Below are 21489 nucleotides of genomic sequence, written 5' to 3' on the forward strand. Positions count from 1 at the left end.
ATGTCATTTTTTTAAGAGAAAGTTGCGCTCACAAAATAATAACGCCACAATAGATACCTACTCGAAAGGGAGGTAACTCTGTAATATGCAGAGACGGAATTTCTATCCCACGAGAATGTACATCTCACAGTTTGTCTTAATGATTATCAGACAGTGTATTGTGTTGGTTGTCAGAACATGAGGCGAAAAGAACAATTATTTTGAATGCAGTCACTATACTATTGCAAAGTGGAAAATCGACAAGACTACATATCCTAATGCTGTGGTTTCTGACCTTTCAGATCCTATAGAGATGTTATATTGTAGAAAGGTGTGACCAATAAAAATATTGATCAATATCTGGGGATAGTTTTATCATAAACTACGTTGACAAGTAATCAACTCACCAGGTGACACGCTGTAATCTACAAAAAAAAACCAACATGTATATACATAAAGGGATGGGTTTTACGGCACACATAATGAACTCATATGAGTAATTCGCATTGTCGATAAAATCCACATGGGTTTAAAATCCTCGTTACCCTTTGAAAAAAAATCATCAGAGCGCTTTGATAATTCAATGGTTCGGGATTTTCAAAAAGGTTTGATTAATCAATGACAGTCACGTTTATATCAACTATTATGACCTGAAATTGTTTTTCATTTTCATGTTAGGTTTGTAAACAGCTGATACCTTTAATAATTTCTTTCTCAAAGACATCACAGAAAAGATTAACATTATATAGAAGAGAATCAGCGCGAGCTACATACTGATATAAAATGTTGGTATCTCTGCAATTAATCGATCACAGCCTTCAAATGCCATTAGGTTAAATATATCTATGTGGGTTTATGTGTAGATAAATAACTGACAATTCTAAATATATAGCATCCCTTCTTCTGTGACATGTCATTATTATGTTGTAATCGAGTGACAATATGACATTCGTCAGGGACAATTAGGTCACCTTCTATCACGTGACATCTCTAGGTAAGGCGAGAAGTGATGTATTGATTTAATAACACGAACAGAAATCCATAGTTTTGTTGTATACTTATCATATGATGCATCATCTTTACATCACGTAATGTAAACCACGTGGAAACTGAAAGTGAAAAACCGCGATAGCTTGTATAGTAATAAGAGTAGACAGTGTGCTCTTAAGATACGACCACTATGGTTGTTATCCCTGCTCGTCATACACGGCTGAACGATTTCATAACGACGGGAAACATTGGTCAGTGAGATCGTCGATATGTATACATCGTTCTGATGAGGACCACGGTAGCAGTCTCTTGTCAGTGAAACTTACAGGTAAGTAAAGCTGTTTGTGTTTGCCATACCACACAATAATGGTGAATCAATCAATGTGAGATCGTAACATAGGTGTATAGTCATAAACTTCTGTATTCTGTATATTTCGTGTCACGCTCATATAAATGAACGTATAGTATTGTAAACATGTGTATATGTAAACATTCGTTTGTATTATTTCAGGTTGTAAGAATGAATGGTGTAGACAAGAAACAGGCTGGGCAGCCATTGCTGGTTCAGACTAAAACCCCCTCTGTTCCACATACTGACCTAGATGATACTACTCACGACTACACCACAAGGTGGGATACGCAACACTGGTACAGTGTTAATACGGTAGAATGTACAAACGAAACATAATGAAATATGGAAAATTTCTCTAACATATATTCTGCAACAAAATATCCTACTTCATCCTTACATACATAGTTTGTCAGTTCGATGAGCAATATTGTATAGTTCTATCTATATAAAACATGTTGGTGTGACATACTTAGTTCAAATGATATATAGCGTGTTCAAAAGGTTCAAAATGATATCTATACGTGGATAGGGAATGATTAATGTTGAGTAATGAAACATATGTTGAGCCATAAAAATCTATCACCAAGATCAACGAAAGTATGAACAATTTATTTGCTATTAGTCACTGGAATGTGGTTCCAATTGTTGCAATAGTAGCAGTTTGAAGAATGGTAATTTAATTATCACTTTCGTCTGTTAACGGTTAGGATTATTACGATTGAATTATAATGCTATGTTTTCGTTTTCCATATTTCAGTAATTTGGAGGGAATTGGAGCCTTAGCAGATAGTCATCTTTCGCTTAATTATGCATATAGCCGAAAATATTCAACAACCCTAAAAATGCTGAAGCCATTTAGGCCTTCAAATAAGTAAGTTTCCACGTACCAAGGTTAGAGTGAGCCTTGTCATAAGTAAATAATATTATCGGTTAGTTTAAACCGGTTTAGCCGATATCGATATACTAAGTGATAGTATGTACGTGTGTGGTGAGGCCATATCACACTATGTATAGACACAGGATATAATTTATTCATAATTCAATAACATGCATGAGATCAACTGTCAATCAAATTTTGTAGTAATGGATTATGTATGTCTAAACGTGCACGTGTACTTAAACCGAGTCCATAAATATACAATTTGTATCATCATTGAACGAGTTCATCCAAAACGTTTGTGTATTTTTAGATGAATTTAAGACTGTTAATTCATGCTGTGGAACAGAAAAAAATAAAGGAACCGCGATGCGTTTGATGTTGAAACTTGTTTTTGTTACGGAATAGCGATATATCATATAGGCCTTTTTTTGTAGAAAACGCTGTGCAATAAAATCAATATTGCCGTTATACGTACGCTATCGATAGTTGTTGTTGCAAGGATCTTTCCAGCACGATTAGAATGAATTTTAAAAAATTGTGTTCAAGAAAGATTCATGCTTAAGATTAATCTTATCTTAAAAAGACGATTATAATGGATGTTGATGTTAAAATAAATTTGCTGATAACGCAGATTTGCAAATGAAGTAATTAATGTAAATATTGCGTCGGCTACAACAGCAGCGTAAAATTAATTTTTACTTTTTAATAAAAAAACAACAACATAATAATAGTGCATGGCCAATGTAAGTTCTTTTGACACGTCCTAAAGCATGCCGTATATGAATATAATATAATCCTCTTTGTACATTTCAGAGATGGTAAATTACCTGTAAATACCGTATATACATATTATATAATTATATCTCTTTTGTACATTCCAGAGATGGTAAACTACCTGTCAATAAAGTGGGTATATTCTCCTATATAACCGTATCGTGGATTACGTCACTGGTTATGAAGGTATATAAGAATAGGGGTCAATCATTAAAGGAGGAGGACGTATGGGAGTGTTCGGACTGGGAAACCAGTAACGTCAATACTGAAAGGTAAACATCTCTTCACGCACCATGGTTCCCCAAATTACTAGTTAATGATAGGGATATAATCTCATACACACAGACATATATCACTATAGCAATTGATAATTAAAAATAAAATGAAATCAATGTAAATATTTTTTCTCTTTTTTTTCTGCCCAAATAAGATTTTCTGTAGTATATTAGAGTGATTCCTACTGTGAAATCAGTTACGTCGATACCTGTATATAGTGCTATAACAATATTAGATAACTACATTGTACATGTAGTATTTACCAAACATAGTATCTATTCCTGTTTTATCATTTGCTCCTAGCTGTTGTATTGTCAACAAAACATGTGTTCGTTCAAAAAATTGGGACGTTCGTTTCTGAAAAAAATTGTCTTCCTTGAAATCTTGTTATATATTTTCTTTTAATGGTACTGAATGTATTTTCGGCCATTTTGCTCTTGCTAATTACAAGATTTACCACTGAATTACATAAAATAATTACTTGTCATCTTTAACAGATTAGAAAAGCTTTGGAAAAGAGAAGTTAAGGAATATGGCAAGGATAAGTGTTCGTTCATGAGAACATGGTTAAAATTCACACAAACACGTCTATATATATCTGCATTCCTCGTTCTTGTTAATGCGGTCGCAACATTCTTCATGACAGTAAGTATTTCCTTTTCAAATGGTTGATAATGATATATTTATATTAAATGACATAATGTAATAAAACATTGTAATTTATGATACAGTGAAATAAATCATTCATGCATTAAAAATGAACTAAAACAATATAATCAACTTGATGAAGTGAAACACTTTTATATTAAAATAATATAATGTACTAAAACATTGTAATACATAATACAATGAATAATTATTTTTATCTTGAAATAAGGTAATTAACCCTGTAATAATGCAGTGAAATATGATAATGAAATGCTATCCTAATTTTATTTTTTTTATTTTCAGGGTTATATCACAAACATGGTCATCAGCTACTTAGAATCGGAGGAATCCAATTTGGGAGTCGCCATTGCCCTGTTAGGAGGGAACTTCGTCGGTCAGATAATGCGAGCGACATCTTTTAACTTATTAATTATGTTTGGAGTGCATACAGGTAATTCTTAACCCACATTGGTGAAACAACATGTAATAATATCAGAAGTAATACTAAAGTTAATACACAAACTTATAGAAATCCCATTCAAGGCTAAATTATAAAAATAAAAAGAATAAGCCTATAATTGCTTAGTAATAATACATTAATCTGTTTGTCAAAATTATTGTATCCATGTGATTAACATGATAATTGGTGATCCATTAAATGCGGAATGTACTGCAATTAGACAGCGCGTTCACTACTGATGTATCTTAATCGATGATGTACTTATCATGTCTATACATCCTTGTGTTGTGTGCTTAAAATTATCGATAGCATATAACATATCATTTCATTTAAGGCTTTAACAATAATGAGATAACTGGTTAAAATATAGTCCAAAAAGATAACGTTAGGATTAATCTATTCGTTCTGGATCATGGACTTTTATCTTATACCCATCTTTCTACAGACCAAATATAGACCACACACGTAGAGAATAACAATTGTTGCGTCACTTCTATTTACATATGACTTATAAACTCTCTCTTCAGGTGTACGCTATCGCTCGGCTGTATTAGGATTAGTGTATAAGAAATTCATGAAGGTCCAAAGTCTACCTGGAAAAATTGCATCTCAGGTAAATTCTGATGGATACGCTTGACGAATAAAAATTAATTAGCATCAAAGTAAATAGGGAAAATGAGAAAAGGATTATAACGCGTCATAAGCAGAAATGCACATCACAACGATACATTATACTTTGAAACCCATACTTGTCAACCCTACAAGAGGAATTACATTTATTCAGTGCTTGGCATTTTGCATTAGAAGTAGTCCTAATTTTGGAAACATAATTATATACTGTATTCTGTTACTAAAACGCTCTTGTCTGGTGTTTTGTTTTATACACATTTTATTGCTATTTCGCAGATAAGATATATTGTAATGGACGTTTCTTTAAATTAGCTATAGACCTACTGAACACGATTTCATTTTGAGTTTTAAGATTATATATATAATGATGCAGTAAAAAGAAACACATAGATAAACATTTTTGTCAAAAGTATCTCAATTGTTAAAGTGCATTTTCTGTCTTACAATTACAGGTGATTACCATATATGGTTCTGATGCCCTTAGACTTCACATTAATTGTGTAACATTGGCATTCCTATTGGCAATTCCGTTTTACATCATCATAGCAACAATCTATTCCTACTACCTGATTGGTCCTTGGTGCTTTATTGCTCTCGGAGTTTTTATATTCTGCTATCAAATTCAGGTAAGGATTTCTTCTCTGATTCAGATACAGCGGAATTTCATTAATTATGTAAATCATATATGTAATATTTGATATATAGTAATTTACGAGACCTCATTGATGTTGTTATTGCAAATAATTTTAGCTTTCTATACTTAGATTCAAATGCATTGTAGTTCTTTCAAAACATAACGAAAGAAAGTTGATAGTCTTGATTAATGTTGCAGGCACGTTTGAACGTGATGATATCGAACCTGAGACGTAAAACGCTAGTTTTTACAGATCAACGAGTAAGTATACTTAATATATTTATTTCTTTAAAAAGAATAGTGTTCAAGTGATAACAACAACCCAAATAAGTCTTTATAAATCAATGTAAACTCAGCCATTGCTCTGTAACCAAAACATATGTACAAAAACGTAATTTTACATTACCATTATTTTAAGCAATAACGATTAAAAAATTGTTGGTTATATCGGCTGATGTTTATTTTCCAGATACGAAAAATGAAGGAAGTTGTGTATAACATGAAGATGATAAAAATGTATGGATGGGAAGACTCATTTCTGGATGTTATTAAAAGTGAGTAAAACCTAGGAGATGAAGCCATCCATTGACACCCATTCAGGTTTCATCACTCAAATGTAAAATGATTTCGTTTTTTACCGCGGTGTCTCCTTCTTTTTTATAGAGTTCTATCAAAATAATCCATTCAAGATATTCTCTATCGAACAGAAGAGAAAATCCACATTTCCAATACTCGTTGTCGTAATTTTGAAAATAGCTCATCTGTTACTGTTGGCAAAGTTTTGTTCAGGGATACTCGAATTGAATTTCAAGATTTTACTGTTTATTTCAGTCACTCTGATAATATATTAAACGCTTTTATATTGTATACATGATAATTAAGTGTAATTGTACTGTTGATTTAGCACGCGCACTGTTTGTTTCACAGGGATAAGGAAGAGTGAAATACGGATACTGATGCAGGCATCTGTGATTAATTCCATAGCTAGTGCCATCATACCGATAACACCGTCCGTGGCCACGATTGCCACCCTGGCAGCTTATATGGCTTTTGGAAACCATATTTCAGCATCAACGGTTTGTTCTTTGATATAAGACTTCAGTATTTGAGCAAGAATGTTTTCATTTTTTATCAATATGCATTGCCTATATATTTTTTTTTATTCAGCAACAATTTAATTTGAAAATTCGCTTTACAAATAAGCACTATATTGTACATGTATGTTAAAGAATAAGTGATAAGGAATGAGTGGCCCTTTTTTCGCGTCCATTTTGTGAATTCACATCAAAAAGAGTTCTTAAGATAATAGAAAAACGACATATTTAAACAATATGCAAAAGAGATACTGCCGAAAGGTCTTTTTCTGCTTTTCATGTAGCATTAAAATTATACCTGTACATGCAGGCATTTGCTTTAGCTGCCACAATGGAGTACCTCCGCGTTTTACTGACCAGTGTCCCGTTCGCCACGAGGATGTACGGGGAATCAAAGGTTGCCATGAAGCGAATACAGGTACATAAGAAATTCTTTATTTGGAGATGTATCACTTCATTGTGAAGTGAAATCGACCACTGACTGAATGTGATATATACAAGTATGTTAATGGTAGATATTGGCGTGCCGATACAATTGTCCGTTTTACAGATAAGACTAAAGGTTATTAACCTTATTTTATCACTAAAAGTTCAATTTGGTGCTAAACTCATTGTATCATATATAGCATCTTGGGTAATGATAAGTACTTGATAACATACTTTTGATAACGGTAACCTTTTATAAGTGTCGCGTCTTCACTTGTACCTAGTACCACAATTATAGCTGCCTACAAAACAGGCCATCACTTAAACCGCTCTTATGGAGTACTTCTAACGACTGTGCTTTTGTTAGGAGTATTGTATACCCTATCATACGTTATTTGCCACCATACCAAAAAGTGAATTTCCCCTCTAGGAGTTATGATTAACCAGATGAAAAACTGTGTAACGCAAATATGGTTTTTGCATCATCTACAATATCATAATTTCTTTTATATTTTTATATAGTTAGAAGTAAATCAGAACGGGATTTCGTGTTGGCGTGTTTCATGAAAATGTGGGTTTTTTTTATTTATTTATACATGTCTATTTTGAGATATTAGAAACTGTAAGCTATATTTTCAAGACGACAAATAGCCTGAATATTAAAGTCATTATTCATGTAATTAAAGTAAATATGCAAAAAATGGTTTGTGATTAAAGATATTTGATCTTTGAATTATTCCTATTTCCCAGGTGTAAAATTTGTAATGAATTTCGGGTAAACAAAGTTGTCAAAAACCCAGAAGTATAAGTTATTACAAATTTTACTTTTTCTCAGAATAATATAAAAATTAAATCGAAAGCTAAAACGATAGTTAATTACCGATATTACAAATTACTTATATGTGTAATTAACACGAAGTTAATCACAGGAAAATACAATTAAGGAAATATGTTGGCGGAGTAGAAAAAATGAGCGCTTATATTCGCAAAAACTCATTTTCTTGGATGTACATGAGTTATTATGTTTATAAATTATGTGTGTATCCTTAATCATTGAAATGTTAAAAAGAATACAAAAAACATGTGTGTATTGTTTAAAAGAGATTATTTTCTCTGTAGAAATTTCTTTTGCGTGACGAGTATACTCCGCCAACCAATGAAACCAAAGATGGGATCAATGCTGTGGAAATACATGATGGTGTTTTCCAATGGGATCCAACCGAGGTAACAAATGAAAAAGACGATAAGAAAAAGAAACCAAAGAAAGAAGAAAAAGGTATGAATCGCTACGTTTATCTCTTGTGTAATTGAATATTGATATTGTGTATATTGTCGATTTCGCACGCGATATTACAAGGTGATTAGCTTAAGATTGTTTCCTTTATTGTCAATTATTTAAGTGATCATTTCATTATCTCTCAAATTTACTGTCCTTAATTTGATGGATTTTTTATATGGCAGATGCACTGAATTCACGAACGGACAGTACAGCATCCTTTAACCTTGATGATATCCAGTTCAATGCTAAAAGGGTAAGGGACAGCCATGAACTAGTCTGTTTGTATTACATGCAAATTATGTGATATAAGATATTTACCTAGCTCCCTAAGCTCTTCAAATGTTCCTAGTCATACTGGTTCTCATGTCATACTCACTTAATAGGGTTACGAACCGTGCGGAACGCTTTGCCTGCCTGTCCGTCTGTCTGTCAACCGCCACATTGTTTTGAAATTGCACATGGTAATAGCTGATAATACATAATTTTGCAATATGAATTTAATTTTTGCCTGAGAATGGCAGTGAAAACCCATAAAGAGGTCAATATTTACAAATTATGTTATGGCATTGAAAATTGTAATACAGGGATATGGACACTGAATAACGTAGGTTATGCTTTGAAAAGATCTGAATGTCCTAAACCCTAAATCCTGAATGACCGTACTGACCCCTCAAATTTTAAAATTATCCGATTACAGTGAAAACTGATAAAGTTAAGTTTTAATTATAGAATGATCATAGTGTTGACAAAGTCTGGAAAGAGCCCTTACTTTGCTTTTTCTGTAGGTAAGGGTCATCTAAGGGCAAGTGGGATACCTTTTCTAGTTCTACATTCTTTCTTCCAGGGACATCTGATCGGTGTATGCGGTTCTGTGGGCAGTGGTAAATCGTCTCTAATATCCGCAATCCTTGGTCGTGTAAGTAGATCTTAAGAAATTTAGTATCCAAACTTATGGTACAGTATGTTGTACATTGATGTTTTATATTTTTTATAATCAATTATAGTTTTATAGTTTTTAGTAGCGCGGAATCTTCATGGTATTTTACCAAGTTGTTTTTAATTACAAGTTACTGGCTTTTTGTCATAATCTTAAATGGTTACTTGCAATTGGATCACTCTTCACATCTGTTCATTATTGATTTCATGAACAGATGCCGAAACTAACCGGTCATCTCGCTGTCGATGGATCAGTCGCCTACGCTGCTCAGCAAGCCTGGATATTTAATGGAACTCTAAGGGAAAACGTTATATTCGGTCTACCTTACGATAGTATATGGTAAGGAGAATTTTACTATTTTAACTAAGACTGGAATGTGATTCAGGATTTAAGCTTTAGGTACTCTTAATGTATTTCATTAACAGTTGTAACTTTGCGGCCATTGTTTATCTATTTGACGAGATATGGTTACTGTTTAAGACGTGATGTTTATTTGAAGCACATACATGCTTATTTCAGAACCGGCAGCAAGCCATTTATAAGCATTAATATTCATTCTAATTGGTATATATACTTACAACACACAAAATTATGTGTTTCCAGAATAATGGAGAAAACTATTTATATAATACTCGGTGTAACCAATGGAAACATCGTAAAGCGCCATTCGCTATTGAAAGATTTCAGTATTACATGTTTTAGAAAAGTGATTACACAATAGTTAATAGTCATTTATTGATATTATCACTAGGTACAAGACCGTTATACATGCATGTGGGTTGGAACCTGATCTAGACTTGTTACCAAACAGAGATATGACAGAGGTAAGCCTCGAATGTATCATCATAACATGGATGGAACTAGAAGTCTTATAACAAGGACCGGATAAAACCAATGGCGTCTCTCAGCAAATGTTTCATGTAGACACAAAGTGTAATGTCCACTATTTAAAATGAATTAATGGATTTCGTGTACTTGTCAATTATGATGTACAATGCATCATTAAAGAAATTATTTATAAAAAATTATTGGAAAAAAAAAGTCAAAAATTAATAGAAGAGTCAAACAAATACAATAATCTTACTGGAAATGTAATGTCTGTTGTTTTTAGATTGGCGAGAGAGGAATCAACATCAGCGGCGGACAAAAACAGAGATTAAGTTTGGCACGTGCGGTCTACAGTAAAAGCGACATCTATCTCCTTGACGACCCACTGTCCGCCGTAGATGTCCATGTGGGCCGACATTTATTCCACCAATGTATCAAGAAAACATTAAAGGGAAAGACTGTCATTCTGGTTACTCATCAGCTACAGGTTAACATCACAACTATTCTAAATTTAGTTTATGTAAATTTAATGAAAAATAATTACAAAATTCTAGCGTATATGATAACATTGCTATTTTGCAGAATTATTTCGCCTCAAAATATATAACATTTATGTAAAAAGCTTTCAGTGAAGTAGGTAAAAACATGATTTTCTCTTCTAATTTTATGTAGTACCTGCGCCATTGTGATGAGATCGTGGTGATTGAGGAGGGAAAGATCGCAGAACGAGGCCACCACGCCGATCTGATCTCCCAAGACGGTTACTATGGTTCCATGATGGGTCAGTTCCACACTACGACGTCACACAATGCAGCAACGGGTAATTACATTTCAGAGAATGGCGCATAGGATTTTGTTATTTCAATATCACTCCTGAAAAAAATCCCACCGCATTGTTCTTCTTTCCCGTGGCTTAATACGCTTTTTCGTCTAAGGTACTCGCGGCCAGATCCCTATTACATTTGTAACTCAATTTCTTGCACTCTCTTTATTCTGTATATATTGGACACTAAGTATATATCGCTGCTGGAGTATCAGTTTAAAAACGTGCAAATAAACAGAAGTTTAATCAACATTCCATAGGTTGTCTATTCACTTTATTTTAGGTGATAAGCATGAATCATCATCGCAGCATGGTAAAACCGAATCACCAAACGAAAAGGATGAAAAGACAAAGAAGTCCGATGAAACTAAAGGTGAGTTCTGACTAATTGTCTAAACCGCTGTAAAGAATGTTCTCCAATTATTACAGGGTCGAACTGGTGGATAAATTTCACAAATATTGGTTTAAAATTAATTGTTGATCACTGTTGTGAAAGTAGACAAGCAATTTACAGATAAAACCGAATTCTAATACATTGCATTTAAACGTCAGGCTCCACATATCAAAATGCACTTTTATTGATTAACCCCAATATACCAAATACAAGAAATTAAACAACAATTCTTAAACTTGAGTATATAATTTATTGCTTTGAACGGTTTTAACGGAAATCAATGTATAGGTCGTGATCAAGTGTAAATGCTGAATATATATTTAATAAAGTAAAATTGATATATTTATATTCAAATTCATTATATATGGAACATGGTGTGATAGTCCGTTTGCGAAAGGTTTGTTTGTTTGATTAATTAACGTCCTATTAACAGCTATGGTCATGTAAGGACGGCCTCCCATGTATGCGGTGTATTGCATGCATATAGTGCGAGATGTGTGTTTTGGGAGACTGCGGTATATTCGTGTTGTATCTTCTTGTATAGTGGAACTATTGTCCTTTTTATAGTGCTATTTCACTGAAGCATGCCGCCGAAGAAACCAAGCAACACACCCCACCCGGTCACATTATACTGACAACGTGCGAACCAGTCGTTTGCGAAAGGAAAACACACATAGTTATTTTACGTGATATATTTTTGTTTAAAAAACAGTAATACTGAAATGTATCTCATGTTTTACTACAGGAAACTTAACAGAGAAAGAAGAGTCACATGTTGGCCATGTATCCTGGAGTACCTACAAATCGTACATAAATGCCGGCGGGGGCTACTTCCCTATGGCCGCCGTCATGTTTCTAGTCATCATCTCTGTGGCCTCATTGGTGTTCACGGACTGGTGGCTTGGCGTCTGGGTTAGGGATAACGTAAGTTACCTGCATTATTAACAAAACTTTGAATATGATTTTAAAAGGAATAACTTTTAAAAGGTTTAAAAGGGAAGGTTATTAAATACGGATTCTTATCTCGTTTCATATCTTTGATTGCTTGAAGGATTTAACAGGATGAAATTCCCACAGGCTCGATGGCGGATTCATTATCATTAGGAAATCTATTTCACATCTTATTTTCGTCGTTTGGCATTAAATCAATCGTGGCGAAAATAATAGTTATATATTATTCTTTTATGCATATTAGGTATTACATTCCTTGTCTGGTAAGCAATTTACAATATAAAAAATAATTGCACGTTAATAAAATAAAAACTAAAAACAGACATCTGGTTGATATGTGTCATGTTTTGCATGCAATATATTATTCTTAAGGCTGAAGTCCAGAAAGCTTACGGGCACTGAAATTGAATATATAAATATCCTTTTCGTCCTGTCGGAAAAGTTTTATTACGACGTTACACATGTATTGAAAATACGACAATTTGAGATAAATAGAACATAATTAACTAAGTATACTTCTGCCACGAGGACATACTGAAATCAGCATGTCTTTGTCTCTCGCCCACAAAACTCGAAATATCACGAAGGCTTATGATCAGTCAAAATTTAGATATCGCCCGATTAAGCTGAAAATTGCTATACAATGGTTTTTCATTATGAGAAATCCAAGAGTTATTGGTTTTTAAGACAACAGATGCTATTTGGTGGTCATGATGACCACATCAGACGTAATCATTAACATTGAATGAGCATATTTCGCCGCAAATCCAAAACTAAGATGTCATTTGATTGCCATGGTCTCAGTATGGAGTAGCGAGGTATATATTAACCCTTTGTTTACAGTTCTAGTTTTCCCTATAAAATGATTGATTTATTCACTTTAACAATTTCTCTTCAATATTTGTTTCAGTCCATATTAGAAAGCTCATTGAGTTCAAATATCACATTGAACTTCACAACGTCATCAAATATATCAACACCGTCGTCACTACAAGGCCTGAATCAAACATATACGTTACATGGTACTAACCCCACAACAGATGAGCCGTCCATAGACACAGAGAGAAGACTCCAGTACTACCTGTTTATATACCTGGGCTCTATGATAGGGATCCTAGTATTTACCATCCTTAAGGGATTAGTACAATCATTGGTATGTGCAGTGTAGAAATATCATCAATATACAGATATATAGAACGATTCCAAGTAATAATGATACTCAATGAATAGTTAGATTGTTATCAATTTGATAGAATAAATATAAAATTGTATTTATAAGCATTAGTCATCTTTTCTATACTTTTACGTGACATGATTTAGTTTGTTTCCGATATACCATTTGTATTTCATAACCGACTTAGATAAACAGATTAATAAGGTTCTCATAGCAATTAACATACTCATTGTGTTATATGAAATTCGGTTAAAGCTAAGACAAGCAAACGATATTGAGTTAAAAATTTAGTTCTATATATTTGTTTCTAGATGATGATGAGATCAACACGATTACTGCACAACCGAGCTCTAGCCAACATTATGAAGGCACCGATGGAGTTCTTCGATGCCAACCCAGCGGGACGGATTCTTAACAGATTCTCTCAGGACCTAGACGAAAGTAATTATGTGTTACATATTGTATAATTCTCTCTAACTAAACAGGTACAACAAAACAAACGATCGCAATTGCGGCGGAAGGAAGGATGGGGAGGGGCTGGGGGAGGGATTTTCAGTTCTTATTAGGTTTTCCCACTTTCGTCGGAGCTTTTCTTAGAAACTTTTGAGCAAGATCATACAAATGTGCATAATACACGTTTTTTGCGCAAACGTCTTGGTAAGAAAGATGTCATAATGGTTAAATGACGTTCCATACATTGTGAAGTAATTAAAAATAAGCTAAAAATGTGAAATTTTAAGCAAGTTATCATAAATGATGTTATATTAGCATTAGGAAAACAGTGTTCTTTTATATACTGTGCATGAAGGATAGTGATATTCCATCTTCGGAACACATCGGGTTTTACCTTTTTTAGTAATAAGGCTAGGTGTCCTTATCCTTGACACTTTGATATGAAAACATTCTGATATTAAATAACACTATGGGTTTCGTTTATTCAGGTGATGTCTTCTTACCTATCTATATCGATGCCTTACTCAGACTGCTGGTGATGGCCGTCATGTCCCTGGGCTCCGCCATTGTGAACCTGCCCTGGACATTAATAGCTATTGTCGTTATGGCTGTTGTGTTTTACTTCTGCAAAAAGATTTCTGCCGAATCTACTAGAGAGTTGAAACGATTTGAAATGTTGGTGAAATCTCCTTTATTGAATCATGTGACGTCATCTGGACAAGGTCTCTACACGATTGTATCATTTAAGCAACAAAAACAATTCATCAAAGAGTAAGTATGAGCTATTAAATGGGCAATTTTCGTCGGCGTAGGGATTCCTGTTTTAATGGCCACCAATCCAACTATTCACAAAAGTATTGTCTTTATTATATGCCAAAATGAATAGGTTAAGTCATCCTATAGTAAAGGTACTTTGAGAGTTGCACGATGTTTCCCTACGGAAACCTACGAGTTTAAGATGTAACGTTATTTTTTCCATTTCATCATTAATCATGACTCAGTTTTTTTTTCTGTTAAAAACACCTTCTGAGTGATTGCTAAATATTTACATACAATTCATCTGAAATTAGTTAATGTTATATCGAAATATGCAAACGCATGTATTCACATAATTGATGATGCTATAAAAGGCACCTAGAAGTATATATTTGGTTTCACATGAATTATTCAACGAAACTGTGATTTATCTTAGGTGCATTTTGACTGTGATATGAAGTATGGTTTCTATATGATAAACCGAAGGAATTTAATGTCTGTATCGAGAGAGTCTAATACATCAATAAAGCAGAGTTCATCAGTGGCCAGGTTATGTTGGTTTGTAGGTGTATGAAGCTGACAGATGTGACGACAACAGGTCTGTTCCTGTTTGAGGGGATGATGAGGTGGGTGGAGATCCGACTAGACATAACTGCCTCCTTCATGATAGTAATTGTCATGCTGGCCATGGTCTTAATGAAGGGGACCATCGCTCCTGCGTTTGCCGCACTGTCCTATATCTTGTGTGTCCGAGTGAGTTATTTTATCAGGGGAGTTAACTGTGAGTTAACTTATACATATCATGCTCACGTGCTGTAAATTTTTTCTTTGATACTAGATTAAGAAAGTTTCGCACATTTTCATTACATTAACAGTTACAAGCCATATCACAGATTGTCGTACTTGTTATTATTTTCATCTTATTCGTCAGTATTTTAAGTTCGCGGAAACTAACTTGATCGCGTTTATAACGAACTATATATCACCGAATAAACACAACTGTACAATATATACTAGGGTTAGCATATATGATATATATGATTTAACAATTGGTAGTTAACTACTTAACCGTAGTTAATAATCAGTCGATCGGCATACCATGGAGCCGTTTTAAAAAGCTTAGCAAATTATGAAAATGTTGCGCGAATACAGTAAATCTGATGAGGCTGGGCTGGTTATGTGTAATGTTGCATGAACACCACCGAACGTTTAGCTATGAAGCTTTGTGAAACAATAGTTTACAGTTCATTGACTTTATTTTTCAATTTACTTGGATCAAATGTTTTTATTTATCTCCGGGATTTTACCTGTTAGACTTCGATCTAATAAAACCTGTTATTTTCACACTTAAAACTCATTTGAATGCTTTAAGTCCATATGGAATGTCTGAAATGTCTCATTCAGGTGGTATCCTCGATGCAATTTATAGTTAGAATGGCGAACGAGACAGAATCTAGGTTTACATCTGTGGAGCGTATACATCATTACGAATCGGTAAGGATACTATTTATACACATTCATTCTTATGACATAACCTGAACTCATACTTAAAATAGATCAATAGTTTAATACAAAGGAAAACTGATATAATATCTCCCGGTGATATCATGACTTATCAGGAATTATAATTATTATGTTATGAATATACATGTATTCATTAAATGTATAGTTTTCAATATTAAGTTTCGAATGTTTTATGTTCAAACTTAAATAATAACTGCAATACTTATATATAAAAAGATGTTTTGGAAGTACACACGAATAGCGTAGACAAAAGTTCTTTGACACCTCATAGTTTTACTATATATAGCATGCCTTTTTACATTTTTCTTTGCTCTGATTGTTCTGATCTGTAGATGGATTTTAACAAAATCTCACATACTTGTAGAAAACTTCTACACTTTCAGCTCATAATACTTTCATAATGTAGTGGCTAAAAATAAACATTTGAATGGAGGAAGGTTATTGAAGCATTAAAAGAAACATATTTAGTATACTCTATATTTTGTATTTTTTGGGGGAAAAACGGATAAATGTTCAGTTTTCCTTTTAAAACTCATGTCATCTTCTATCAAGAATATAAAAACAGAAGATGATGACGCAACAGTGATCCCTGATGAGAATTGGCCAAAGGAAGGTCGTCTGGTATTCTCTGACGTAATGATGAGCTACCGAAAGGACATGGACCCAGTTTTGAGAAACATCCGCTTTGATATCCAACCAAAACAGAAGGTCGGGATCGTCGGCAGGACAGGTGCTGGTAAGTGAAGTTATGATTACTTCTATTTTATCGCAAATCCATTAGTTAAACAATGATAATGTCATTGATTTTTATATAATTTTAGTGCGACTTTTAAAAGCAGATTTTTTTTCAATATAGATAGTTCTACCTGAATCATTTTGAGATGATATTGTTCAGATTGGTTGGTTAGTATTTGACTGCTAGACGGACAGATGATAATTCCAGGCCACAGTGTAAGTTAAGTTTTGGGTACGTGTCCTGAGATGTGTCTTTCTTTATTTTACAGGCAAATCTTCCCTGGCAGCAGCACTCTTCCGTCTGTGTGAACTATCAGAAGGACAAATCTCCATAGACGGTGTAGACATCGCTCACATCCCACGTAAAACTCTCCGATCTCGTCTGTCTACCATACCCCAGGACCCCGTCCTCTTTACTGGTACACTCAGGTACAAAACATGAGACCCACCATTAACTGTCAAAAGACGCTTGTTTTGATACTGTACACGTACCATGATAGCGTCTAAAATCGTTTTTTGCACATTAAATATATACTTGAAATTCATTTCCTATTGTCTGAGCTGATGGTATCTCGGATAAATTACGTTTGGGTAATATAACAAACTGCTGCCATACTTTAATTAAAATGATTATGAAGACTATCGATTCTACTAGCCTATGACAAACTGTTTTATTTTGTCCTAGGACTTTAGTTAAATCTCATGTTGATAGTTTAGTCCATCGCTCAAAATGTACGTTCATTGTCAAAGGATTAGTTTAACGCGTCTCTTTTTAATTTTAGATACAATCTGGATCCGTTTGACCTGTACACAGATGAAGTTATATGGGCAGCTGTGGAACAAGCACATATGAAAGAAAAGGTAGGAATTTTGTGTTTACCTTTCTATTGTTTTTACCAAAGGTTTTGTTAATGGTCAGGATATACCTCCGGTTTAAGACAGGAAAAAGAAAACGAAAGGATATTGCCATTTCTTATCGTCGTTAGCTTTGCACCGCTGATTGGCATCCTAAATCTGGATCTGTGATACGGCTGTCTTTGTTGGTGGTATAACATACATTTAAATACACAAGACCACAACATGAACATCATTAAAAATAAAATATTAAGCCAATATATTGATTCTTTTCGGTATTGCATATGATATCACATGGAAACCAAAACACTTGATAAGCAATTTGTTGATTTGAAAAGGTTTTCTTCCGAATAAATGACATTAATAAGTGGAAATCGACCATTGTTTTAATATAATTATAATCACCCATGCATTTAGATCAAAGGATACAGTGAACAACTGAATCTGAAGGTAGAGGAGAACGGAGAAAACTTCTCTGTAGGAGAAAGGCAACTGATCTGTCTTGCTCGGGCTATCCTCAGACGGAACAAGGTTAGTACTTATAACATGATACCAAATACTATCTTGATTTTGTCACGAATTCATTGAGAATTTATAGCAGCCCTTGTCAATAGTTTATAATATTATATCGGTCGCAATCCATTGCATTGTTATATCATGAGACTATTAAAGAAACATGCGTTTGTTTAAAACGGCGAGTAGGGTACCATCTGGACACTTTAATTGGAAACGCTGTAAAGCAAATAAAATAAATTAATTCGTGTATTGTTAATTCTTTGAAGTATGCTAACAATTTCACAAAAAAATCTTTTGCCTTTATCTATGTTAAGAATCCTCCCGCGCATGTCATTATATCATATATTCTACTATACTCAGTTATACTGTGTAACCTAGACACTCACATAGCTTTGTATACTTAGCTATATTGTAATACATGCAAGTGTTATCAATAGAACAAAATCGTTTTTTTATCTATGTTATGCTTACCAATACTTTCTCGTACCGTTATAGCACCGTGTTGACTGACTATGGTACAAGTATTAATGTATTATTAGAAAATCAAGTATTCCTTTGACAGATCCTTGTACTTGACGAAGCCACAGCGTCCATAGATACAGCCACAGATGCTATGATCCAGGAGACGATCCGGGAAAGCTTCTCCGATTGTACCGTCCTGACGATCGCCCACAGACTTAACACCGTACTACACTGTGATATTATATTAATATTAGAGGCTGGGGAGGTATGTAGGTTTTGGGAAAAACCCGTATACTCAATTTCAAAACACGGATAAATCCTGAATAGATAATTCTCTGAGCGCTTATATTGAAGGTATTGTCAATCTAGATAGAACAGTGTGCTCTAATTTATTATCGCATATCAAATCATCATTGTTCAAATCAGGATCACTTCAGATTTTTGGATGTCTCGTAACTAAGTTATATTTTGCTTTTACATTATAATTGTGTATAATAAACATATTTTTTGTTAAGCATGGCATTTTTGTATTATATTCTTTTCATAATATTTTTTTAGGTTCTAGAGACAGGAAAACCTCAAGATCTATTGTCAAATCCGGAGTCTGTATTTAACAGGATGATACGAGCACAGACAGTGAAAACACCGTCCCCATAACAACCATGTAGACATAGACAATTTATCATAAAAGCCATCCACAAATCATGTCTGAAATCGCTTTACTGAACGCCATGACCGTCCGTGAGCATCTATCATTGTTATCATCATTACAATCATCGATGATGCCTCTCTATGAACCTGTCAAATGAGAGGAAATCTACAACACTTCCTGTGAAGCCGGTAACAGTAAGCCTATAGGAGCCTTACTCCACTGTATCAATAAGGACATTGCTTTATGTTTGATGTTAAGTGCAATAATTAGTTGTTCGTGTTTAATTATTCAAGTATGGAAGCTTTGCTTTGAATATAGCACTACCTCAGTCCCCTGTATTTAACCCGTTTCACCGAATATGTCAATTTTACTAAATATATTTATTAAAGTTAAAATATTTATTTACTTGTTATCAAATTGTCCTCAGCCATGTCTTCAGTTACGAAACGTTACTTACAATTATGTGTATCTATACATCATTTATTCTTCATCAGTGATAATCACAGTAATCTATCTGCGATTATAATCCCAATAGTTAAACATTCCTGTACCAAATATACTTTAAAATTGGGGCATTTTCAAATTTATTGCCGAATCAAACATTACAAAAAATTGTGTATATAAATATAATGTTTTGCTAAAATTGTTTTTTGATTATGTTTTGTTTATCATAAGGTAAATAAGGTGATTTTTCCCTGACGAAAAGAAACATTTTCGAATTTATTATTTCATATAGTGGCTTAGTAAATGTGATCACGTCATTTTCATCTTGATTAAGGGTTTCCAATATATTTAGTAGTTGTTTTGACAACAAAGTCTATTTAAGAATTATCTCGTGCACCTAAATTAACATAATTGTTAAAATCTTCCTGAAATGCACAACGGCAGCCATTTTCCTACAAAGGGACATAACAATAGTATCCTAAAAATACTTCAAAAGCCAATCGGAATTGACTCGTGATTACATATGTTCCAAATTTATAATGGGTGATCGAAAATGTCCCGATGTCATTATATACAATGTTAAGTTTAAAACTGAATGTTATATGTTCATTTATTTATTCATTTATTAATTATATTGTATACCATATTTGCCATTTCTCATCATTTAACTGACACTCAGATATTCGATATATCAATTATTCGTACACGTGTTGTATTTTTCGGAATCCCTCCAGTAATTGATCTTGTGATGTGAATAGAACGGAATAAAATGATAGCATTTTATATGACCATTTGTATGTATAAGAATAATAATTTGTAATCATATAACATAACAAAGTATCATTGTAACAGAATATGGGAGATATCAATACCTTAGGATTTTATATAGACTTGTGTATGTATAGATCAAACGTTAGAGTTTTAAGGTTAAAAACAATAAACGATTATGATAATTGATCTGTTGAACAATATATATATATATATATATATATATATATAGCATACTACAGTTATCACTAAGGACACCCATTACGTGGAAATGGAGGGAAGCATGTTGGTAATGTTTGTACTAAATCCTTTGTATTGGTTTACAACATAGATTATCGGATGATAAGTTAGAATAAGATAGTGCATCCATGGTTCATTTATAAAAGTTTTCAATGAATGAAACTATATATTGACGTAAAATTGTTCATTGAGCTGTAGGCTACAAATACAATAGTGAAATACTTGTGAAAGAAATTCCTTGTGTACGCATAAGAAATTATATATAAAATGTAGGTCACAACTCATATGTGTTACTTTGAACACAGAATTCGTATTTACTATAGCCATATATTGAATATCATTTATCTTCGTAGTTCATGATGGAAACATTTTACGGTGCTATTTGTTACAAAAATATCACTATCAGTATTAGAGTATAGTGAAATAGTTAATGTAGTTGTTAAGAATCTGATATGCGCATTTTGATGTTTATTTATGTTAAACAAATATTTCTACTAAAAGTTGTATATTTTTATTATATTTTGCAATAAAGTTGGTTTTTTCTGTCGACGCGTA

The 21489-nt window shown here is 33.4% G+C and overlaps 1 protein-coding gene across 1 annotated transcript; it reads left to right on the plus strand.

The window, feature by feature from the left end:
• The first annotated feature begins 18 nt into the window (after window positions 1-18).
• Window positions 19-21480, plus strand: LOC138327518 (ATP-binding cassette sub-family C member 5-like). The gene is made up of 32 exons (XM_069273679.1): window positions 19-1297; window positions 1481-1599; window positions 2079-2192; window positions 3083-3247; window positions 3749-3896; window positions 4203-4350; window positions 4887-4972; window positions 5442-5615; window positions 5822-5884; window positions 6093-6177; window positions 6551-6699; window positions 7028-7135; window positions 8263-8419; window positions 8605-8675; window positions 9267-9338; window positions 9574-9698; window positions 10111-10183; window positions 10471-10674; window positions 10860-11007; window positions 11294-11383; window positions 12150-12328; window positions 13266-13508; window positions 13841-13970; window positions 14471-14753; window positions 15305-15491; window positions 16143-16232; window positions 16815-16998; window positions 17267-17426; window positions 17780-17858; window positions 18270-18383; window positions 18931-19095; window positions 19389-21480. Exons 2-32 carry the CDS (start codon window positions 1490-1492, stop codon window positions 19485-19487), a joined length of 4203 nt encoding a protein of 1400 aa, XP_069129780.1. The 5' UTR covers window positions 19-1297; window positions 1481-1489; the 3' UTR covers window positions 19488-21480.
• Window positions 21481-21489: the final 9 nt, after the last annotated feature.

Source organism: Argopecten irradians, chromosome 7 (genome assembly GCF_041381155.1).
Source record: "Argopecten irradians isolate NY chromosome 7, Ai_NY, whole genome shotgun sequence".
NCBI lineage: Eukaryota > Metazoa > Mollusca > Bivalvia > Pectinida > Pectinidae > Argopecten > Argopecten irradians.